The sequence below is a fragment of the Canariomyces notabilis genome, assembly GCF_033297395.1.
Source record: "Canariomyces notabilis strain CBS 508.74 unplaced genomic scaffold N656scaffold_10, whole genome shotgun sequence".
Lineage (NCBI taxonomy): Eukaryota > Fungi > Ascomycota > Sordariomycetes > Sordariales > Chaetomiaceae > Canariomyces > Canariomyces notabilis.
Window position 1 is genome coordinate 382,568 of NW_027041832.1, and position 22,848 is coordinate 405,415.

Here is a 22,848-nt window from a genome sequence, read left to right on the forward strand (position 1 = left end):
CCCTACTCGGTGACAGAATTGAGAGTCTGTTCGGGAGCCTGCATAACCAGCTGGCCGCAAGTTCTATGGTGTATACACCGACCAAGCTCCGCAAGGCTTTGGGACTCTGTGGTGAGTCCGGACAGGAATCGCTAGTGGCGATGCAATGAATCAAAATCGGTCGAAAACAAAAACGCATCTGGGGATATCGCAGCAAAGTTGGTATCTTAACGAAAGGCCCAAGGCCGCACTGATGACTGTTTTTGAGCACGGCGAAAGCCGAGAGTGGTTGCGGGTGGCAGTGTGGCACATGCGCCCAAGCTGGATGCCTGACGAGCTCTCGGGTCCAGACCACGGTCTTGATCGACCCAAGGGAGGCGTGGCTGGCCCAGGAAGAAGCACCGGCAGGCGCCATGTCTCGGCGGAGAGGGATCCGGACGAATCGCCGCGCTGCTATGCCGTAACTACCGAAGGCCAAATCCTCGTCGCATCCTTGTCGAATGAAATTTCGTGGCTACAGCTGCAGCCCTACGAGTGGGCTGACGAGCAGATAGGTCTGGTCTCTTCATGGGGCGTGTGATGCATTAATATCGCACGAGGCATTCGAGTTTCCTCATAATTTGCCCATAACTGGGTGACAACAAACCCCAGGCGCCCTTTGCCCACTTCACCCTGAGCATCTCAATCGGAATCCAGGTTTGGCAGGTCCAAGATGACAATGTCTGGGCAGATGGCGCTCAATCAAACATCAAAAACGCTCGGGGAGAGGAAAATGCGGTCTTGCGGTGAGTGCCGGCGACGAAAACAGAAGGTGCGTCCTAGGGCACCCCCCCCCCCTTAAAATGGGCCCTGCAATTACCTTAGGTTGACCTCAACGGCTCTAGTGTGACCAACAGCAACCGTGTCGAAATTGCTCGCGACGGATGCCTCCGCCCATCTGTAACTACGAAAACAGTCCATCTGTCTTGTCAGCGAACCATGGAGGTCTAGTTAAGGCTGCTGCTTACGATCAGAGGGCGGCTCAGCTTAAAGTAGCAGGATTTGCTGCACGCTCGGCTCTCCCAGGACCAAATCTTGTGTCTTCCAGTACCTTCCTACCCTCAGCTACCATCGTCTCTTCGCCATATGTGACAGGCCTCCTGGGGCCTAGCCAGATCGATCAGTGGCCATTCGCATTCCCGGATACAACCCTCGGCGGAGACGGACTCGAGACAAATCAAAGTCCATGCTGGAGTTTCCAGTCAGGTATGTATCTCTGAGAAATTAGTTGTCGAACCGGCTCATTAACGAATTATGATGTAGAGCGGTACCAAGCCACCGCGCTCACGTTTCAGACCGATTTCCCCAGCCCCTACGTCGATGCTTTCCTTCCCATTTTAGAGCGAGGCCCAGCGCATGCGCCCGCTTCTCTCTGTACGTTCAGACACTTAGTTTCGAATCATATAGATACGTCGGCGGCAAAGGGACTGACGAGGGGAATCACAAGTCGTAGAAGCATGCCTGCTCAGTCAAAGCGCCGTGGCAGATTTGGACAGTACCTATGATGCCGAACGCCGAGCAATTCAAGCCATACAGGAGGGCCTGACGTTGCCCAGCGCAACAGCATATGGGCAAGCCATGTCGGCGGGGGTCAAGCGGCTAATTAGCGATGTCTGCCGCTCCGAGATCCAAACCCTGCAAGCGAGTATGGACGACGTCCACAGATTGATGGGGATATATGGCGGTCTGGGTGCACCCGACTTGAATGGGCTGTTGGCAAGAGTCGCTATCATGTAAGTTGGACATCACTCTGTTGGCAAGCTAGGTCTGACAAGAAACAAAGCATGATGCAGATAGGCGCGCTCGCATTGGAAGTTCCTCCGTCCATTAAAGAGCAGGACCTCTCAGGCTACGATGAATCCTTGGGACGCACCGAACCAGCACCGTCCGTCGAGTTGGAAGCCGCTACCGCGGCTATGCTCAAGGACGTCGAGTTTCTCCTAGACACGGTGCTTGCTTTGCCGCAACAAGCATCATCATGGCAGCTGCGGAAAGTGCGGTCCATGTCGGAGTGGCTCCACGGTCGTCTGTCAGGGGCAGCGGATCAGGCCTGCACCGCCCAGCCGCTTCACCACGCTGCGAGGCTCGCGTCGCTGATCTATTGCCGGACAATCGAAGCCCGCGAGCCATTTAGCAAATCAATAAAAGAGGAGGATGTTGTGGCGCTGGTTGACGCTGTGTGGAAAGTGCCCTTGGAGTTGTGGAACGGCCACCTGGGAACGCTCCTGTGGGTGTTGGCTACGGTGCTACCGGCGGCAAGGGAGATGAAGCTGTGTTACCGTACTAGGGCAATGATGACGGCGGCTGCTGTGCAACTCGCCTTACGGATTGGAAAAGCGCCTCAGCTGTGCTGGGTCGCATTATAAAGCTGCAGGCATGGCTTCGTTGTTGCCCTCAAGACCAGGATGTCTGATGGTTCCGAGTGCGAATCTGCGCAAGAAAAAGCTATCCGGAATAGCTAATATGAGTGTGTGCGTGTTGTACTGATGGGACAGAAGTTCCATCGGGTAATTACGATGAGACAATTGAGACCGCGGTGTATAAACAGAGTCTTGGTCGGACAGCCGGGATCAGTCCGAGGCGGAATGGTCCGAGGCTGTTTGGGTCCGGTACGGAGTACGGAGTACCTCGCCGTTGAGTGATACACGTGTAAACCGGGGTTCGGGTCAACCAGCGTAAGGGGTCGGGCGGTTGTGTCACCCCAGGAAATCGGCTTGGCAAAAATGCTTGTCTGCCGTCTCGCCAAACGCTTGTCTGGCCGAACCCCGAAGTAGCAATGCCCGAATGGCAATTGATATGGCAAACACCTTATTTGCGGAAGGACTCTCAGGGTCGCAATGCCGTTCGATGTCGACCCGACGGGACCGGCATGCTCGATATATATATCGGACAAGGCCCAAGAGCCAAGAGCATTGTCCTGCAACCCAAGGCTAGGCAGGCAAACGGTAGCAGTCCGACAAACACTCGTTTAGGATTGCAAGTCTACGACGCCCACCAACACCGTCCTACCCACCTATAGCCCACAGCACTGACTCTTCGTTTGGAGTTGTATCATAGACCGGATCAACCCAGTGTCACCAAAGCACCCTTCACAACATGTCCAACCTCGCCAACCTCCGGGGCTACCTCCACTCGCAACTGCGGGTCAAACTCCCCGTGCCGACCAAGAAATTCACCGACCAGGTCGTCATCGTCACTGGCTCCAACGTCGGCATGGGCCTCGAAGCGGCGCGGCACATTGCGCGGCTCGGGGCGGCAAAGGTGATCCTGGCCGTCCGCTCGATCCAGAAGGGCGAGGCGGCGGCCAAGTCGATCGTCGCCTCGACAAAGCGAGACCCCAGCGTCGTCGAGGTCTGGGAGCTGGACCTGGCCCGGTACCAGTCGGTCGAGGCCTTTGCGCAGCGCGCCCAGCTACTGCCGCGAATTGATGTGCTCGTTGCTAATGCCGGCATTTTCATGATGGAGTTTACCAAGGCTGAAGATAACGAGACGAATATTACTGTCAATGTCATCAGTCATATGCTCCTGGCGCTGTTGCTCCTGCCGAAGCTCCGCGAGACGGCTGTTATGACGGGCAAGCCGGGAGTCGTTACTTTCACGGGATCGTTTACGCATTGGATGACGCAGTTTCCTGAGAGGAATAGTAGTCATATTCTGGATGACTTGGCTGATGAGGGCAAGTCCAAGGGGCGCATGCGGGAGAGGTCAGTACTGGGAAGCACTACCGCACCGTCAGGTGTTCGTCCCTGGAGTTACTAAGGGTCATGTTGCTGACCGCCCGCTTGCTTAGGTACTACGTCTCCAAACTGATCCAGCTGCTGGTGGCGCGCGAGTTTGCCAAAGAGCTCAGCAACTCGAGCAAGCCGGGCAAGGTCATCACAAACGTGGTGAACCCGGGCTTCGTCGCCACCCAGATCATGAGGCACGGCGGGCCTGTTTTCCAGGTCTATCTCAAGCTGATGAAGGCGGCGCTGTCCCGCACTGCGGAGGAGGGCGGGCGCACGGTGGTGAATGGTGCTGAGGGTGGAGAGGAGACGCATGGGCAGTATTTGAATGATTGCCAAGTTGGGAGGTATGTGTCTGAAAGCAGGAGATCAAATGATTGTGAGAGTGTGGTTGTTAACCTGCACATGTTTAGTCCGTCGACTTTTGTTCTCAGTGAAGAGGGCGGGAAGGTGCAGAAGCAGCTTTGGGATGAGCTGATGGCTAAACTGGAGAAGGTCCATCCTGGTGTGACCCAGAATATCTGAGGGATACCTACTGGATATCTAGCGTCGGGGATTTACCCCAGTGTTCTCTTTGTCTCTTCTGGAGTTTAGAAGGTTTGATACCATTACTGCGACAACTGGAAGTTACCATATTTGCTTACCGCAGTGAGAAGTACACGAGTGAACGAGCACCGCTGCATTCATTCCGGTCCTGTTGCTCACCAATTCTCCTCTCGGGAATCCCCAATGGTACTACACTTACCATACCTGTCTTACACAGGTATTTTGGTAGTCTGGAAAAGCACACCGCTGCTATGGTCGACATCCCGCGGACCCGGGTAGCCCGGGTTTAGCTAACCATGGGGAGGACGTGAGGATCGTAATCAGATCATCAGATATCACGGGCTGGCTTCGCTGTCCGCGTCTTGAGTTACGTAAGGGTTAGACATATGACATTCTGAAGTAGTAATGTCGGCAGAAGCCTCGCCAACTGCTGGCTCTTTAATCGTCTTACTATAGTCGCCTGGGACACGGCTCGGAGGCCATGAACCAGTAGTACTATTCGTGCTCGGCGACGCTGACGTGTGAGCGTCACGGTCGTATAACCAGTCATACTTGCTGCACAGTCCAGACCTACAAAGACCGTACGTAAGCATTCTCTTCCCCCACGGGTTTGACAGTTAAGCATGCCATTCCCATCCTGTTGTCCGTCTCATGACATGCATCCTGCCTGCCTGTGCCTCCTGCCAAGCTGCAACTCCCGTGTGACCATGGACCTGTAGGTGTAATGTGGAGCGCTGCAGAGAGATGCCATTTGGAACGTGCATTGGTTCGTGGGCAGTGGGTACCGGGATCCGGCAGTCACTCCGTATCACCTCAGCTACTAGTAGTAGTAGCCGGCTTGGGACTGGGAGGGGCCGTGAACGGCAGCTTCGGTTCTTGATACCCCACCATCACCCGACCGAAGTCCGAATCGCGCCCGGCCGCAGCCGCCACGTTTCTCCCCAAAACCAAAAGCAGGGCGAGGCTTGCACGGGAGCGACCCGTTCCGGGCTAGGGCGTTGAGCAAAACATTGCCATCGTCCAATACCGGTACGTTTTTCTCTTGTATCCCCCACGGCTCACCTAGCAGGAATTCCAAATACACTACACAGAGGCCGGTGAGTGGTTCCAAAAGACGCGCTGTAAGGTGGGGAGACAAACGCCGAGCTAATCATCGACTGTCCCAACACACCATCATGACACTGCAGCGCCTTCTGTTTTTGGTTCAAACTCGCTCCACCCCCGCAAACCTGTCCGCTGGAAGGCGTCTGGTTCGTGCCTGGTTCATGTTCCCATTCGTCCCTTCCACTTTGAAGCAGCCCGGTAACAAGTGCTGCTGCTGGTAAGCGGCGCAAGAGTGGGAGGGAAGAAAAGGCGGGGAACTCGGGGGAGCAAGTCAGCTGCTGTTATTCTTCTGGCAACATGATAGCCTGACAAATGAAGGCCTGAGAGGAGCATAAATAGGGCGGACACCCTCCTCTTCTCGACTTGGTCTGTTCAACGCAACTTCGACAAGTTTGATCAATCCCGAGTCAACTATCAACAGAATCTCAAACCTCACAAACCAACCCATCCACATCTGCCAATATGTGCGGCGACGACTGCAGCTGCGGTGACTCGTGCTCCTGCACCGGATGCAGCAGCCACAGCTAAGGGGCTTCTCTCGCGATGAGCAAGCTGCAATGTACGTCCACGGTCCGGGGGATTCCTCGTTGCCGCAACCTGATCTGACCTTCTTTGTTTTTGTTCAGGACTTCATTGAGCCGGGGTGGACGAGGCGCGAAGGGATAGCATCATTTCATGGAGATCGGACTTCAGATCGTCAATACGGTCCTTGAGAGGAGGTGGTAGCACTCTTTTGGCGGAAGCCTGAACTTTTGCGGTAGTGGATAGCATTCACTGAATCAACTTTCATGGCTGACGATGCTCCTGTTCGAACACCTGCCTGTGTGATTGTGAGGGGAAATGCAAAGCTGTTGCTGATGAACCCCTGGCCGTAAAACTGTCATTAGGAATTGCAAACTGGTCATGGTGGACATTAGATACCTACGGTACATTCATGCACATTAAACGAATACCCAGAGGACATTGACAAAACCAAAATCCCAAATCATCATGATCCGAATCATACACAACGCCCTGCCCAGCCCCGAAACTTGAAAGGTAAGAATACAGGTAGGTGCATGTGGTATCTGCGCGACGCCAGGTTGAAAACTCCCAAGAATCCCCGTCCTGCGCCCCAGAAAACAGCCGGCTTTGAAGGCAGAAGACTCCTTGTTCCCAGGCCTTGCGTTGCCCGGATATCATGGATTCGGCAAAGCCCGATTACAGCAAGTCGCTCCGTCCCAGAGTAGCACGCCAGCCAGCCAGCCAGGTATCAACGCCGCCATGCAGAAAAAGGAAGAGAAAAAAGCAGGAGGAAATAAGGGGGGAAAGGAAGAGAAAACGGGGGAAAAGTAAAAGGGAGCGGATATTCCAGAAGAACCACCAAGGAAATCAAGCCAAACCACTCTTCCCATCCTTTTCTCTCATTCTTCCCGCCTCCCCGGACCATCAACGAGCTATCAGGTAAAACCCCTCGCCGCTGCACACAACACATCTCCGCACACCTCAGACAAGTTGTGTTCTGTCCTCCAGACAATGGCACAACCAAAGACTCCCCTCAGGTGTTATGCAATCCGATTATGCACCTCCCTGAGTCTCTTAACCCAATGCCGTCTCAGCACATCCGGCATCTTGCAAAACACCATGGCCTTGTTCTCATCCGCCAGCACCTTTTCGGCAATCTTGAGCTGCAGGTCCATGTCCTCGCCCGCAAAGTCGCGGAAGAATATGTCCATGGCCTGCTCCTGCCAGCAGGCCGTCCCTGATGAGAACAACAGGCTGCTCAGATTGTTATTGTTGCTGGGGGTCCCCATCCTCCCGCCGCCGGTTTTTCGTTGCTGATGTGCTGCGAGTGCCTCGGCGAGGAGCAGGATACCCTCTGGTAACAGGGAGAGGTTGGGTCCGCTGTTTCCAGTTCCGTTCGCGTTTCCGCTGAGTAGAGAGGTGAGCGGGGATATGGTGCCGTTGAAGTTGGAGTTGGAGTTGCTGTTGCTCGTGGTGGGTTGGGGCACGCCGTTGGGGGTATTGTGGGAAGTCGAGTTGGAGGTTGAGGCAACGGCCTGGTGGTGGTGGCTTTGATGGTGATGGTGGTGGGATTGTGATTGGTGATTTTGTGCTTGGTGCTGCTGCTGGCTGAGGTCGATGTAGCTCGAGGAGACGGTGCGCCGCCGTTTGTCCGCCTGCCCAGAAGAGGCATTTCCCTCAGGAGCTTGCAGGCGCTTGCGCGATTGCAGCGCTGTCTCTTCGGGCGGGGTCAGTGCCGAAGTAGAGGAGACGGACGACCGTGGAGGAGGCGGCGGCGGCATGGAGGTTGGTGGAGCGCGAGAAAGCTGCTGAGTCGGAGACGGAATGGGGGGCATGGGAGTGGGCATTGCCGGCGCGGGAAGCGGCGGAGGAATGTGCGTCTGGGTGGGATTAATGTAGTTGTGGTCGGCGAGGAGATCCATAATGCCAGCGCCCGGGGCATCCTGCTCTTCGGCGCCATTGATGCTGTCCTGTCCCTTCCTGCGCGGCTTGGTCAACCGCTTGGGCGCGCCGCCAGACCCAATCACGTCGGGAAACAGAATGGCGTAGTAGTCCTCATGGTCGAATGGCCGGTTTTTGAGGGAGCGGGCGAGCGGCTCTTTCTGCAATGCATGGGGTGGTTAGCAGTCAACCCAACACAAACGCGGCGGTGCGGTCGTCGCACCTGGAGATGCCTCGCCCACGCATCCTCGGTCGCCGTCACGGTGCGTGTCTGGGCGTTGTAGAAGAACTCGGGATCTTCGCGCAGCCCACGCCACAGACGGTACTTCTTCCGAGCGTTGTCCGTCTTGTTGATGAGATGACTTTTGTTGGCGTAGGCATTGTGCTTTTCGATGAGGGCCTGGGTGGCGCGCTCCCAGGCCTCGGGCTTGAAGGTGCTTCCATCGCGCAGGCCGAGATGGACCGACTCGCACAGGGAGTGGAAGAAGGTGGCCTCGTACTGCGGATTCCAGGTGAAGCGAGGCCCGCGATGTTTGCCGGAGCCGGGGCCTGAGGCCTTGCTGGCGCCGGCGGCGGTGGTGTAGTCCTCGTCGGACATTGCGGTCCGCGGGTGGAACCCTCGGAGAGGCGCTGAGCGACACGGCGCCTGCCCGCGGCTTGGCCGATGGCGGATTTGGTCCGTCCGAGTGGCGATGGAGTTTTGGGCGAGCTGGGGTCGGGCCGAAGGGGTGGAAAACGGAGGGGGGTGGAATGGGGGGAGGGGCGATTGAAGAGCGGATCCGACCACCGCTAGACAGGCTCACAGGCTTGACTGCCCAGGACTAGTTAACGTTCAGTACAACTCCCAGAGAAGCTTGCACTCGGCAGGTCAGTTTTGAGGGCAACCCAGCCCTGGCCGCACATCTCTGATCCTGACAGTCAGCGAGGATCAATGTGCAATGTCTTGGTGGGCTGAAAGGGCACCGTTTTGTGACACTGAACGCTGGCGGCCTGATGGCGGATCGTTTGCGGATCTTTTGTACGGGGATTGGGACGGTGAAGTGGGGTGGTGCCGGCTGCGAAACGGAAACAGCTGGGGCGTTGAGGGCGACGTCACGTGCCGTGGAGCTTACCACCTGTGACACGGACCAAATTTGTGGAGGGATCATTTTCCTGTTGCTGGCTTGCACTTGCACTTCAAACTGTTGCACCTTCAAGATTCGGTCTTTTGCCGTGATGTTCCTCCGACTTTGTGTGCATAGGCGTCGACTGTATTGCGTGCTTGCCAAAATTTCTTTCAACTGGCGCATCAAAGAGCTGTGCTACGGATATTCTCTGCTGCATCCAGCAATGACCGTTTGCATTCGCAGCGCAGCTCCATACATCACTGCTAATGGCCTGGCAGTTGACTGAGGGAAGCCTTGACTCAACCACAAAACAGAAAAAGGGTTTTGGGACCATGGTCAACCCCCTACCAGCTTGATGCAATGATGCTCGCTTCGACAAACCATTAAGCCGGCAGCTTAGGCGCCTATTGCTTTATCGTCGGGCGAAAACGTGGTCAGGCCTGTCCTTAGGCTCCAGTAATACATGCCCAACAATGCTACCTAGATGGGATCCGGTGACCGCAGCCCAAGGAGAGTATGGTTTAGTTGAGAAAAGGTAACATTGGACATGCCATTGGGTTGTCTCTCACGAGAGATTTCGAGAGGTAGGTATCTCCTAGTTGAGGCTAACCGTCCTGGAAAAATCACGACACGCTAGGTGTGGAATTACTCCGGATACTCCACTTCTCTGACATCGCAATTATGAGGGTGATGAAGCGACTTCAAGTTGTGACTCACTCTGGACAGGACTACTTAACCGTGAAAGCACAGTATCTGCGCCGAAAACCCGGTTAATCCAGGCTACTACCGTCCCGTAGCTTCAAAGGGCAGCTGCCTCGTGCCCCTTCATCAACTCCACAATATGGCGGCTCCAACCTTCAGTTCGGTCACGATCATCTCCTCCCCTTATCACGTCGGCCAGCGCGACGTCGGCCCGGGACAGGGACCGACCTTTCTGCTTGCCCATGGCCTCGCCAGCGCTCTTTCAGACCTCAATGTTACTGTCCACGAGCTCGAGCTCCCCAGTATTTCCTCCCCTAGCGAATACCAGGGCGAAATCGGCGCGAGCTTCGAGATACTCCGCCGGACATCGGAGGCAGTCAAGCGGGCGCGCAGCACGGGGTCGTTTCCCATTGTCCTGGCGGGGAATTGTACCGCCGCGGTAGGCGTGGCGGCCGGGCTGCATGCTGCGTCTGCCGCCAAGTCAGAATCCGGGCAGGTGTTGTTCAACGGTGAACTGGGTTGCGTCTGGTTCGATGCCCATGACGACTTCAACACGCCCGACTCGGTCGTCAGCGGGTATTTCGACTCGATGGCTATTGCGATGCTTGCCGGCTTGTGCTGGAAGGCGCTGCTGGCGACGGTGGAAGGGTTCAGACCGATGGATCTGCGAAAGAAGCTTGTGCATGTTGGAATGCGGGACGTGACCGAGATGGAACGGGCGAGGGTAGTGGACGCCGGGTTTGATGTGGTCTGGGGCGGCCAGGGTCAGGAAGGGAAGGGAGTTGATTTTGCGGGCCAACTAGGGCAGGTGCTGGAGAGCAAGAGGCTGGGGCCGACGATGGTGCATCTCGATGTTGACTGCCTGGATGTCTCCTTGGGCAAGCCGAACCAGTTTGCGTGTCCTGGAGGGCTCTTGGACCATGATCTCTATGCCTGCCTTGAGGGGACCGTCAGCCTGTCGGAGCCCCAGTCCCTGACGGTGGCATCCTTCGATCCCTCGGTCTCGAGCGATGAGGAGGCTGCTAAGCCAATCGCGAAGATTGGGATCAAGGGTGTGAAGACATTCGTTGCGGCACTGGTGTCGAAAGGAATGCTGTCTAGGCCTTAGGCGTCATCCCCTGGAGCTAATTGACGCGGGCCTACCCTTGGTCCCTTTACGGCTTTGCTTACGGGTATCTAGGTAGTCTACTGGTGAAGCGCAATTCCACCAACAGCAATGGAAGATATCATACTTGGAGAACCACGGGTGAACAACCATAGGAACACTTACCTACCTAGCTATCTGAGGTCCGTTGCCTTACACATCGCGAACATCCGTGTCTCAATATTGCTTACGAGCAGGAACATATTGGATCTGAATTCAAACCAACGTCGGTAGTCCAGCGATCGAGAGAGCACACACAGCCTTCTGCTTATCTATATAGCAGTTGAAGTCAAGGTGACATCTGCTATAGCCTCTCTGTGAGTTCTTGTCCGAGCGACGCATTCCTGCATTGACACGCTGACATGCAAATGAATGACACGCAAGTAGGTGAGAATGACAAAACAACTTCAAAGTTCAATATCCATCCCAGCGGACGCTTGATTCTGATGCAATGAGCACGTACCATCGCGATCAGATATATACTCAGAGACACAAGTTCTTGGACAACTCAACTGCACTTCAACGTCATCTAAGGAATATGGGTGAATATCACTCTCTTTCACCTCCCAGTCCTGTAACTGGAAGGGCTGGTATCCTTGGCACAACAACCTGTTTACCCTATCCGTACTCCTCCCTTTTCCTGTTCCTGATTAGCCCCAGGCTCCGTCTGCGCTTGAGTTTTTGCGCCTGCCTACCATGTGTATTCATCACCTTATCGCCCATCATACCATTTGCCTACACAGCGCCTCTGACCACTGAGACAAATCCACTTCTTCACCACGCAAATGGCAGGTCCGAAGAAGGAGCGAACATATCCGAACGCCCTGAGAGTGCCCTCCTTAGAGTTCTTGGGACTTTGGACCAGCCAGTCGCGAACCAGCAAATGTTTCTCAAGAACACTTCGATTGGCGGAGCTTTAGGCCGTGGTCCACAAGCCATGGCGGGGAGAATGGGGGGATATGCACCGCCTAATATATACCAGGCAAGGCGGCCCGGCTATGAATGCTTGATCATGCGTCTCCGCGCTGCCACACCCGCTCGGAACCATTCCCCCAGCCATGCCACCCGCGTCGGCACATCGGCACCGTGCCAGGCCATGGCGTCGCTCCGCATTTCGAAATCGCCCAATGCCGATCCGATTTTGGCCTTGCACCCTCCGGTTCGCGTCACTTACCTACAGTGCCCTACATATTACCACGATCGACTAAGTTGTTTCCCCACACTGCTGCGAACCCACCCCCTTGGCCTCTTCGGCGGCCAACCGCCGTTCCTGCCTTGATTGAGACGGCGCTCACAAGCGAGATCTGAACATAGATGAAGATGTGGGGAAGGGTGCCATATGACGGTGATCTATTACCCCAGACGCGTCGGTCCAATGTGGAAGCAGCCAGCATGCGTATCTGGCCAAGGCTCTATAAGGGGCCTGCGGCCTCTCGAGGCTGTCATACACTGTGCGGGTGGTCTGAGGTAGAAGGTAGTCTCTCCAAGGATCGCGCCTCGGTATCAGCACTTGAAGTCCCTGGCCCACCATGGCTCTCCACACATTCCTGTTACTGGTGACGGCGCTGCTTGTCCAGGCTGAGACGGGCAGCAAGGTGCCGCGTGCTGCGCCAACAGGGGCGGCCGCCTGGCAAGCCGCCCACTCGTCAGCTGCTGCTGCCCTGGCGAGGATGTCGCAGCAGGACAAGATCAACATAGTAACCGGCATTGGCTGGGACAAGGGCCCCTGCGTTGGCAACACGGCGCGCATCAACTCGATCAACTACCCGCAGCTCTGCCTCCAAGATGGCCCGCTCGGCGTGCGCTTCGGAACGGGCACGACGGCGTTCACACCGGGAATCCAAGCCGCTTCGACGTGGGATGTCGAGCTGATGCGGCAGCGTGGGGTTTACATGGGCGAAGAGGCCAAGGGATGCGGCATCCATGTGCTGCTGGGCCCCGTAGCCGGGGCGCTGGGCAAGATCCCCCACGGCGGCCGGAACTGGGAGGGCTTTGGCGTGGACCCCTATCTTGCGGGTATTGCCATGGCCGAGACGATCGAGGGACTCCAGTCTGTCGGCGTGCAGGCCAACGCCAAGCACTACATCGGTAACGAACAGGAGCTGAACCGCGAGACCATGAGCAGCAACATCGACGACCGCACCATGCACGAGCTGTACCTGTGGCCGTTTGCTGACGCCGTGCACTCCAACGTGGCCAGCGTCATGTGCAGCTACAACAAGCTCAACGGCTCGTGGGCGTGCGAGAATGACAAGGCGCTCAACCAGCTCCTCAAAAAGGAACTCGGCTTCCAGGGCTACGTGCTCAGCGACTGGAACGCGCAGCACACGACCAACGGGGCGGCCAACAACGGCATGGACATGACCATGCCGGGCAGCGACTACAATGGGCGCAACGTGCTGTGGGGCGCACAGCTCAATAACGCCGTCAACAGCAACCAGGTCTCCAAAGCACGGCTCGACGACATGGCCAAGCGCATCCTCGCCTCGTGGTACCTCCTGGGCCAGAACGCGGGGTATCCCGCAATCAACATCCGCGCCAACGTGCAGGGCAACCACAAGGAGAATGTGCGGGCCGTTGCGCGGGACGGCATCGTGCTGCTCAAGAACGATGGGATTCTCCCGCTGCAGAAGCCAAGAAAAATTGCCCTCTTTGGCTCGGCCTCGGTCGTCAACCCCCAGGGCATGAATGCCTGCACCGACAAGGGCTGCAACACGGGCGCGCTGGGCATGGGCTGGGGTTCTGGCACGACAAACTACCCGTATTTTGTGTCCCCGGCCGACGCTTTGCGCGCGCGGGCGCAGAGCGATGGTACTACGCTCAGCGTGCAGAGCACCGACAGCACCAGCGGGGTGTCGGGCGTGGCGTCGGGCGCGGATGCTGCCATCGTGGTCATCACGGCCGATTCAGGGGAGGGGTACATTACCGTTGAGGGCAACGCCGGGGACCGCAACGACCTCGAGCCATGGCATAATGGCAATCAGCTTGTGCAAGCCGTTGCCGGGGCTAACAAGAACACGATTGTTGTGTTGCACAGCGTTGGGCCGATCATTCTCGAGACTATTCTTGCCACGCCGGGCGTACGGGCCGTTGTTTGGGCGGGCCTGCCGAGTCAGGAGAATGGCAACGCGCTGGTTGATATTCTTTATGGATTGACCTCGCCGTCGGGGAAGTTGCCATACACAATTGGCAAGAGCGCAGCGGATTATGGTACCAGCGTTGTCCGCGGCGATGATATTTTCCGGGAGGGTCTGTTTATCGACTACCGGCATTTCGACCAGGCGCGGATCGAGCCGCGGTTCGAGTTTGGCTTTGGGCTGTGTAAGCCGTCGTTAGCCTCCCCCTGAGTATCACCTTGCTAACACCATCCGTGCCCTTAGCATACACCAACTTCAGCTACTCCGACCTGACCATCACGTCCACCGCCAGAGCCGGACCCGCGACCGGTGCCACCGTGCCCGGCGGGCCGGCGGATCTGTGGGAGACGGTGGCGACGGTCACAGCCAAAATTACCAACTCGGGGGGTGTGGCGGGCGCCGAGGTGCCGCAGCTGTATATTACGCTGCCGTCGTCGGCGCCGGCGACGCCGCCCAAGCAGCTGCGCGGGTTTGCCAAGTTGAAACTGAACCCCGGCGCCAGCGGGACGGCGACGTTTAACCTGCGCCGTAGGGATTTGAGCTATTGGGACGTGGGCCGCCAGAACTGGGTTGTCCCGAGTGGCCAGTTTGGGGTCAGTGTGGGGGCTAGTTCGAGGGATGTTAGGTTGACTGGGTCGATTACCGTATGAGTGGGCAGGGGGCAGGGGGGATGTTTGAGTCGTTCAGGGGGGGGAATAATTGGATCAAGCGTACGTTCAAAAGCACTTGGGTAGTATATTCATTATTCGTAAATAGTCGTCCTACTACTATTCCTCCTAGTATTTACAACAACGCGAGCTATACCACCATGCAAATATCCACAGAAGCGGCTAACCGTAAGACATGGACACTAGCACCCCCTAACTCCCAGTATACCTGAGCGAAAACACCCCCCTCTCAATGCTATTCAGCAGCACATACCCCGACTTGAAGTACGGATACACACTCCAAGTCCCCGTAAACTCAGCAATACCCCCAACGCTATCATCCTCCGGGTAGCAGTCAAAGAACCCGACCTCCTTGATCCCCTTCCCCGTGGGATCCGTGCTCAGCGATCTCACATCAATAATCCTCAAGCCCGAGCCATAGTTCGCCTGGTACGACAGCCCGTCCTTGACATACTGGTTATGATCGATCGCCTTGGCCGGAGACTGATACGTCCCCGTAAACACCGGCTTGGTCAAGTTGGACACATCCACAATGTACGTCGTAGTCCGCTGATTCGCCGCCGGCCCGGTGCGGGTCTGCTCATCAAGCTCGTCATCCAACAACAAAAACCGCATCTCCTCATCAGCCAACCACCCCTGGTGGGTATAGCTTGCCCCGTTGTATGCCGTGCTCGACAGCGTGGTAGGGCGGGATTTGGACGTGACGTCAACAATGTCGAGCGTGTCCTCGTTGAAGTTAAAGCAGATCTCGCGGCCGGTATACCGCGTGTCGGGGCCGCGGTAGATGACGCACTGCGCGTCGTGCACGTAGCCACCTGCAGATAGACATCCCGGCGAGGTAGGGCGGGCAGGGTTGCTCACGTTGAGCATGAACAGCCCGCCGCGGCAGCCTGATGCGCCGGAACCGACCGCGTAGATCATGTTGGTTTCCGGGTGGGCGACGATGTTGTGCGAGTTGCCGAAGCCGGAGTAGTGCGCTGTCAGGTCGCTGGTGGTGCTGAAGGTTTTGGGGGAGGAGGGGGAGAGGTTGAGGAGTTTTTTCATGTCGAAGATTTGTAGGCCATGGCGGGATGCTTCGGAGCCGATGTAGACGTAGTCGCCGATCACCTTCATGTCGCGCCACGATGAGCTGGTGGTTTGGGTGGGTAGTCGTCCGAGGTAGACGAGCGAGCCGTCGCTCTTGACCTCGACAAAGGCCGTGCCGTCCGTCTGCCCGACGGCGGCGAACTCACGTCCCGTGGAGGAAGTCCAGCCTGTAAGGAGTTATCAGCAACACTGATATCCAACTCCAACTTCGGGGGGCCAGTGTCCTGCTCACCCCAGATGTCATTGCCGCGCCGAGTGCTCGATCCCATGTCCTGATGTCTCAAAAAACTAACCAGATCTACATTGTTGCACGCGTACTCGCCCGCCTTGCCGTTGACGCACGGGGTCGCGGCCTGGGCGGCATATCGATCAATGTCGAATATGCCAGCCTCAGACTGCGCCGCCCACGCATCCAGCTTCAGCCTTTTCAGGGTTGACATGAGTTCCGAGGCAGCAGAGGCAGGCACCAAGGCCGAGACGGCCGTGAGGAGGACTGTGGCGGTCTTCATGATGGCTTGCTGTGAGTCTGTCAGAGCGGGCGACTCTGTCTGACTGTCTCTTTGATCAGTGATGGCATTCTTTGGTTCAAGTACCGGGGGATACGCCCTATTCTTATCTCCATCAACAATAGCGCTCCCAGATGCTCCAGGTCAACGTTGCGGTACTGCAGTTATCATAGCATCGTGAGCTGTTGCCCAGCTGGTGGACCGCCAAGAGCCAAAGCCGGCGCGATCCTACTCCTTTTCCATAATACCTTCCATAATAGCGCAGCGATCTGCCGGTCACGGTGGGAGCCAAGTGCTGCAGAGACAAACAATGCTGGCTATATCTTGCATAATAGTTGGCAGCACCCTGACTGCAACTTTCTGAATGCCGTTGAGGTGCCCAGGGGAGTTGCCCAACGAGGAAGGTTGCTTAAGCATCGGGGCGACCATGACCGCCAAGCCGTTGCATTGTCCCCCGCGCAGCCGCCCAGAGCTGGCCGCTATCTCTTGTCACTCGGTATCATGTGAGGAGATTAGACCTGCGAATCTCCTAAATGTCTCTAGTAGTAGTAGGCAACCATTGAACTCGCTGGGCTTACTTGAGTATATGTCCAATAGTACATGCCACCTCCTGTTTTCCTCCTGAGCCCCGTGGCCGGTAGCATCAACCATTACTATGGTAGGTGGTATCTAACAAGATAGGCATCCATATGTCAGCTTCTTTCCAGTTAGGGCATCTCCTCCAGGGGGGCTGCAATACGTCTTTGCATTTCAACTTGCCATTCCTATGATCCGATCCGCTCCTCACACCTGTCTGGCATGGCCAAGCTGCGCGACGATAAACACCAAGGCTGACTCATGCTCTCCGTGGCCTGGTGGCCTGACAGTGTGTGGCCTGGTGGAAAAAAGGGTAACCCCTTACATAGTAACCAAAATCGGCGTCGGTACTTGGCTCGACCTTACACTCATCGCAATGTTTCTTCTGTTCTTCGTTGTCTTCGTAAACCAATGCCGTGAAAGAGAGGTCCCTATTCCAGTTTTAACCCTCGTGCAGCATCTTGACAAATTTGCCGAGCTTTGCCTTAGTATCTCAGGTTCGCTTTGAAGAGTTGCTAGTGCCATGATGAAGCTTACCTAGCTCCGTTGGTTGGCACCATTCTGACATAGCTGTCATATCAACGTGATTTCCCATCGAGAGTCACGGCTGGTATATCGTGTATGGTGGGCAGTGGTGGACAATGCCTTTTAGCGTCCTCCTCTTCCCCTAAGGTGCTTGGGGAAAACAGAACCTGGATAGCAGCTTCAATATCTCCATGTTCTCCCGACGCCCGGTCAATCTCGTAAGGCTGAGAGTGCAATTTCAATCCTGTTGTCTTCAATCTGTAGGTCTGATAGCCCGTAATGAACCTTATACTTTCATCTTGTTGTGCCTTGGTTCTCCATCCCACAATATCCCCCTTTGATCTGAGTTGATCTTGCGTTCGGTTTCGAAGTGTCCCGGCCACGAGCGGCTCTTAAGCTGGCGTCTCCACTTAGGAGTCCCTAAACTCAGTCAGACAGGTCTTCGATTAGTAGAAGCACTCCTTGGCAATAGATGCTGGGCCATGGCCTACCTCAAGAATGCGGTTCTCGAACGCGTTATTGCAGTGACGCGGTGACGCGAGCCCCCCATGTTCTGTGGACAGTAGACGCGTTCCTTCCGTGACGGTTGAGTATGGTCTGGATTCGCCACCTGCGCCACTGTTCACTGCTATCAGCCACTCTTTAACGGATCTTGGATAGACAGATGCTTTGAGGCAGTCTTAGAGATTCAGGTTTATGCTCTCGTGATCCCAATGCTAATAAGTACAAAGCCGTGATTGTAGCTTATATGGTGACTGGAACTGCAACTCGTCGTGCTGCCAGAGTTCAATGCCAATGTTCTCTGAACCTAGACGCGTTGAACTATATCTCGCATTAGCAGACTGCTGCTTATTCTTGATCTCAGGAAGGAGCGAGGAGATGGGACGGAAGATAGACATGGGGCTTGATGGCAAGATTCTCAGACCGCAAACATCTCCAAGGAGTAAACACCGAAACTCGGTGTGCTGGTACTTCCACTTCGCGAGCGCGCCCTACCCTTTCCAGGTACCTCACTCCCATCACCACTCACCAAGTTCTGCCAGAGGTTTCCTGACCTGGAAGACCATCCCTTTGTTCCCTTCTACCATCACCTTGAAGTTACTGGCAGTAACTTCTTCTCCAACCCTCCAAACCGTTTTCCCTTCCTCTCCCACACCTCCATCAACTCCAGATTCTTCTTCTTCCATCCCCAAAGCAGTTTTGCCTTTCTCTCCCACGTCTTCACCTCCATCAACTCCAGATTCTCAACCACCGATCGGAAAAGTTACTGCCAGTGACTTCTTCTCCCATCCCCAAAGCAGATTTGCCATTCTGTCCCACACCTTCATCAACCCCATCTTCTCAACCATCGGTCGGAATCGCCTGCCAGTCGTCCGACCTTCTCTCCATGCGTCAAGATCTATATAACCTGGTAAGCATCAAAGGTTCCCTTATTCTTTGCTGGAGCCATCGTATTATCATGCTCGGATGAAGCTTGCTTGCTGACTCTCATCGGTGCAGAGAGTCGCAGCACATCCGACCGATCGACAAGATTTCATTATCGTCGCTGCTCATCACAAAGTAAGTGATCATCTCATCCGACCTGAGTGCTGTGTCGTCCGACCTTTCAGTGACTTACTCCCTTTCTTTCAGACAAGATGACTTCTTCCGACAAGCACAATGAGACCTCCAACAAGGGCAAGGCCTCAGCCATTGTCCGCCGCGGTGACGAGGAAATCGTCGAGAACATGGTCAATGGGACCAACCACAGCAACTCGGGTGAGCTTGAGAACCAACGGCAGCGGGTTGAGGGTGATGGCCAAACTAACGCAAATGCAGAGTCTTCTTCACGCTTGAATGGTCGGCCTCTCATGTCCTGGGAGAAATACTACTTGGACGGGACATACACCCTGCACAGGCCTGGGGAGACTGCGGCTACTGCCGTTGGCGAGCCTGGACGTCGGGCGCCCTTGGCGCAGATGCTCGACGAGGAATTGGCCAACGGATATCTTCAGGCAGGCTACCGCCTGGATCTTGTCGCCAATTTCTGGATCGAAGAGGCCCAAATGGGCGAAGAGAACCTGGCGCTTGCCGCCAAAGCATTGGAGAAGATCCGAGCGGTGCAGGCTGCTCGCACGCTCGCTGACCTGGTCAGCAGCGATGGCGGCGGTGGCAACGTTGCCTCGGCGCGCTGGGCCCGGGCCCTCGCCGACAAGGCAGTCGAGGCGCTTGGCGTCGTGGTGGCCGACCTGACCGCTGCCGCCACCGCGAGCAATGTGGCTGTCGCCTCGGCCACCACAGCCAGGCCGGGCAGCGCTGCCACTGCCGCCAAAGCGACCAGCACTGGCAAGGCTGTCGCCTCGGGCACCCCGACCAAGGCCAAGTCTGCCACCACGGCCGCTGCTCCCGCTCCAGCACCCGCTGGTTCTCCCGCCTCTGCGCCCGCTGCTGCTCCTGCCCCCGCTTCCCGCGGCCCAGCCGTCCAGTCCGGCCGCGTGACCAAGCCGGCGCCGAAGAAGAAGGGAGGCAAGCCTGGCGCCTGCGCCGGCTGCAAAAAAGCCAAAGCCAAGTGCGAGCGCGTGTACAGCTGCGAGCGCTGCTTCAAGGACGGAGTGGACTGCTCCCTGTCCACTGCTCAGGGTGCGGACATGGCCAACAAGTCCAACAAGTCCAAGGGTAAGACGCTCCCCGCCTGCGAGCGCTGCCGCACCAAGAAGGCCGGCTGCTCCCGCGTCGAGTCCTGCAAGCGTTGCATGGCTAAGAAGATCCAGTGCGCCGAAGCCCACTAGCTGCGGCTACGTTCCCTATCGACCTCCTGACATGCATTTTGGCTCTGGCTCTGAGTCTCGGTCTGTCTTGGGGTGATGAAGCATGGAGTACACGGTGGATTGGGACATGGATTGGGATTTTCATTTCTCTTTTTTGTGTGTTGGTTTGGGACAGGAATTACTAGGGTCGGCTTTGGGACATCCTGTTGATGTGATGGTGGCTCGGGAAGCTGTTGGCGGTTAATCAGGTGATGGGTGGGAAATATGAAAGACAGCTTAAATCACCTTCGCCCCGAAACTGATACTCGAGATTGAGTGTGCTAGATGGTTGCATGAGATCGCGGAGAAGTAGACACACTTGTGACTCGTAGCGACTCGAACTCATCTGGCGAAGTTTGGCTGACAGCTAACTTTGCTGTCATGTCAAACCATGCATAAGAATTTGAGTGTCGTTGAGGATGATCCGGCTCTTGAGATGACCCAGTCATTGCCCGACTAACTTGTCTTAACATGATTTCCAAAACGGAAACCAGCCCTGTTGTAAGGCGGTTTGTCGGTTGTCCTTCCCATGAACACCGCACACAGCCAGATTTCCTGAACATATCTCTCCAGCCGTCGGGGTTGGACCGTAGTTTCAGGTTCATCATCGACATGAACCGGACCTAGTACTTCGTATGGCAGAAGGAGATTAGATTGCAAGTGAAATGACGTCGAGGGAAAGAGACGTGAAAGAATTCGTTCGGAAAGGGGCGTGATGTCCCGAGAATGCGGGCAGTTCGTGAGGGGTTACACAAACTGCTCCACCGAGTCCCTGCTCTGCTAAGTCGGAGGCTCCGCAGCGCACGGCGCACGCCATCGGCTGGCGCCGGGGGCGGTGACGCACTGACGCTCCTCCCGTGGCGTCCTGGGCAACCCTCTGAGCGCGGCAATCCAAAAGCCAAAATCGACATCAACTTTGTCGCAGACAGTCCAACAACCGACAACACAGGGACAGAGCATGGGGGCCAATTGGTCAGCAACACGTCATGGATGCCGACGAGCGGCTGCTGCGGCAGAGAATAATCCCACCATGCCGTCCATCCGAGAATCGGGTAGTCGGGGGTCACTCGGGGCCAATAGAGATCCCCCTTTTGAACGCGAGTCTTTTGGCACTAGCGTGCGTCAAAAAATGCCGGCCGGCTGCAAAAGTTTTAGCGCTGCCAACATCTACCGTAACTCGGGGTATCTTTGGCATCTGACGGTGAGCCTGGAGCGTGGTAGGGGAAGACACCCGCCGTGTCCTCCCTTCCCTCTTTGGGAATGCCGCGGGTTGTGGAGGATGTCGAGTGCGCGAAATACGTTCCTCTGGGCGACTTCCACGGCGGCTCGTGCCGAACTGGCAGGATTTTACTGGCATACTTGACACCAAAACCTGGCTTTGCGACAAGTAGTAGCTGCCGCTTCTCGGTATCATTGCGGTCCGCGAAGCCATGTTGGGCACTCTTCTGTACCCAATTGCCGTGCGCATCGGCCAGAGGTGCGGGAACACAAGGTCTGCGTGCTTGGTGCCCAACTCGGTGGCTCGTGGTTCCTAGCGCCCAGTTAGGATGGTTCACGTCCCGTGGCAGATAACGCACCAGCAAGTGTGAGTTCCGATAGCAGTCGTTGCTTGGATTTGCTGGATTGCGGGGACCCCAGATATGCGAAGAGACACCGAGCCCAGGAAAGAGACACGTTCCCGCTTGTCGCCCACCAATCCGGGTCTTCGGCTGGAGAATGCGAGCCATTCACGCCATGTGCCCAGAGCTCCTCTGGAATGAGCTTGAGCTACTGTGTCATCCCAGCTCGCTGGGCTGGGTAAGAGAGGGGCAATAAGGTTCCCGCTGGCCGGTTGCGCCGAGGTCCCAGGCCTGAGGTTTTTTTTCGGGAACATGGGTATGATTTGATAAAGGGATGCTGAGGAAACGACCCCGAAATCTTCCATCAGATCTGAGATCAGATGGCTAAGGCTCCCCTTCCAGGTCTGTAGCACCAATGTGCCATATGGCCCATCCCAGGTGTACAGTACAATACAGCAGCGAATGGAAGCCGGAAGCTGCCTAGGAGGGCCCTTCGATTCCGGGTGTAGGCATCTTGTTAACTGACTCATCCCTCCCCAACAGAGACGGAAGTACTTGGCAGCCCAGGAAGCACCAGCTGGGTAAGGTAGCTTCCGAAACACGCTAGGCGGCGTGGGATGGAGGTCTCTTAACACGACCTAGTCGGGTTGTGACGGATGGCGCCTCATGCCTCCGGAACAGGCTCCGACGAGGACAACGAGTTGCCGATCTCGTACTGGACGAGAAGGCGGTATCAAGGCAAAGGATTTGACGGGTGGCATGGAGAATTTCCAGGTTGCTTGGCTGTGAAAAGGGCCGGAGGTGACGACAGGCCCGAGTCCCGTCAAAAGGGGCTTGTCATGCACGCCATGCAATGCAACCAGTGCTAGCCTTTGCCAATCGCCAGGTGATCCTTGCATCACTTCGCCAGCAAGATATGGTCACGCCACCGGCAACCGAGCTGCTGGTTCCATCCGCCACCGGCAGGTGCATGTGGGGTCGAGAGAGCTTGCTGGTGTTTGCCCTTTTGCACATGAACCTCAGTGGTTGACCGCCATCAACGATGACGACCCAAGATGGACATCCGGGAAACAGTAATATGGGACCTCCACACGTCCAAACGGTGTGTACACGGCTCCTTGGTTCCACACGGGCTCTACTGTTGGGCTTTTGCTGCCATCATCTCGGCTAGAGAGGTGTGATAGGCGTCCATGGGGAAGGAGCGAGGAGTCTCGT

General features: G+C 56.3%; 10 protein-coding genes across 10 annotated transcripts; 7 read left to right on the forward strand and 3 right to left on the reverse strand.

Moving 5' to 3' along the window:
• Nucleotides 1-543: 543 nt before the first annotated feature.
• On the forward strand, nt 544-2,744 carry N656DRAFT_75889 (uncharacterized protein). Its single transcript, XM_064813184.1, has 5 exons — nt 544-790; nt 876-1,224; nt 1,282-1,392; nt 1,466-1,751; nt 1,802-2,744. Exons 1-5 carry the CDS (start codon nt 692-694, stop codon nt 2,382-2,384), a joined length of 1,428 nt encoding a protein of 475 aa, XP_064670350.1. The 5' UTR covers nt 544-691; the 3' UTR covers nt 2,385-2,744.
• Nucleotides 2,745-3,114: 370 nt separating this feature from the next.
• On the forward strand, nt 3,115-4,268 carry N656DRAFT_709175 (putative short-chain dehydrogenase; the record flags this gene model as incomplete). Its single annotated transcript, XM_064811570.1, has 3 exons — nt 3,115-3,722; nt 3,809-4,090; nt 4,157-4,268. 3 exons carry the CDS (start codon nt 3,115-3,117, stop codon nt 4,266-4,268), a joined length of 1,002 nt encoding a protein of 333 aa, XP_064670351.1.
• Nucleotides 4,269-6,937: 2,669 nt separating this feature from the next.
• N656DRAFT_797977 (uncharacterized protein) lies at nt 6,938-8,436 on the reverse strand (the record flags this gene model as incomplete). Its single annotated transcript, XM_064817700.1, has 2 exons — nt 6,938-7,999; nt 8,062-8,436. The coding sequence occupies 2 exons, from the start codon at nt 8,434-8,436 to the stop codon at nt 6,938-6,940; spliced, it is 1,437 nt and encodes a 478-aa protein (XP_064670352.1).
• A 1,349-nt stretch (nt 8,437-9,785) lies between these two features.
• N656DRAFT_708749 (Arginase/deacetylase) lies at nt 9,786-10,754 on the forward strand (the record flags this gene model as incomplete). Its single annotated transcript, XM_064811535.1, has 1 exon — nt 9,786-10,754. The coding sequence occupies one exon, from the start codon at nt 9,786-9,788 to the stop codon at nt 10,752-10,754; it is 969 nt and encodes a 322-aa protein (XP_064670353.1).
• A 243-nt stretch (nt 10,755-10,997) lies between these two features.
• Nucleotides 10,998-12,194, forward strand: N656DRAFT_75504 (uncharacterized protein). Its single transcript, XM_064813096.1, has one exon. The coding sequence runs from the start codon at nt 11,242-11,244 to the stop codon at nt 12,067-12,069; it is 828 nt and encodes a 275-aa protein (XP_064670354.1). The 5' UTR covers nt 10,998-11,241; the 3' UTR covers nt 12,070-12,194.
• Nucleotides 12,195-12,319: 125 nt separating this feature from the next.
• Nucleotides 12,320-14,577, forward strand: N656DRAFT_797979 (glycoside hydrolase family 3 protein; the record flags this gene model as incomplete). The annotated part of the gene is made up of 2 exons (XM_064817701.1): nt 12,320-14,111; nt 14,171-14,577. 2 exons carry the CDS (start codon nt 12,320-12,322, stop codon nt 14,575-14,577), a joined length of 2,199 nt encoding a protein of 732 aa, XP_064670355.1.
• Nucleotides 14,578-14,787: 210 nt separating this feature from the next.
• N656DRAFT_708762 (uncharacterized protein) lies at nt 14,788-16,190 on the reverse strand (the record flags this gene model as incomplete). The annotated part of the gene is made up of 2 exons (XM_064811536.1): nt 14,788-15,848; nt 15,914-16,190. 2 exons carry the CDS (start codon nt 16,188-16,190, stop codon nt 14,788-14,790), a joined length of 1,338 nt encoding a protein of 445 aa, XP_064670356.1.
• Nucleotides 16,191-17,713: 1,523 nt separating this feature from the next.
• N656DRAFT_76456 (uncharacterized protein) lies at nt 17,714-18,896 on the forward strand. The gene has a single exon (XM_064813338.1). It carries the CDS (start codon nt 18,078-18,080, stop codon nt 18,693-18,695), a length of 618 nt encoding a protein of 205 aa, XP_064670357.1. The 5' UTR covers nt 17,714-18,077; the 3' UTR covers nt 18,696-18,896.
• Nucleotides 18,897-18,925: 29 nt separating this feature from the next.
• Nucleotides 18,926-20,056, forward strand: N656DRAFT_797981 (uncharacterized protein; the record flags this gene model as incomplete). The annotated part of the gene is made up of 2 exons (XM_064817702.1): nt 18,926-19,046; nt 19,107-20,056. 2 exons carry the CDS (start codon nt 18,926-18,928, stop codon nt 20,054-20,056), a joined length of 1,071 nt encoding a protein of 356 aa, XP_064670358.1.
• A 1,262-nt stretch (nt 20,057-21,318) lies between these two features.
• N656DRAFT_76931 (uncharacterized protein) lies at nt 21,319-22,316 on the reverse strand. Its single transcript, XM_064813693.1, has 2 exons — nt 21,656-22,316; nt 21,319-21,605 (listed from the first exon to the last, which is right to left on the reverse strand). Coding segments are annotated over exons 1-2 (510 nt in total). The 5' UTR covers nt 22,164-22,316; the 3' UTR covers nt 21,319-21,603.
• Between the last annotated feature and the right edge of the window lie 532 nt (nt 22,317-22,848).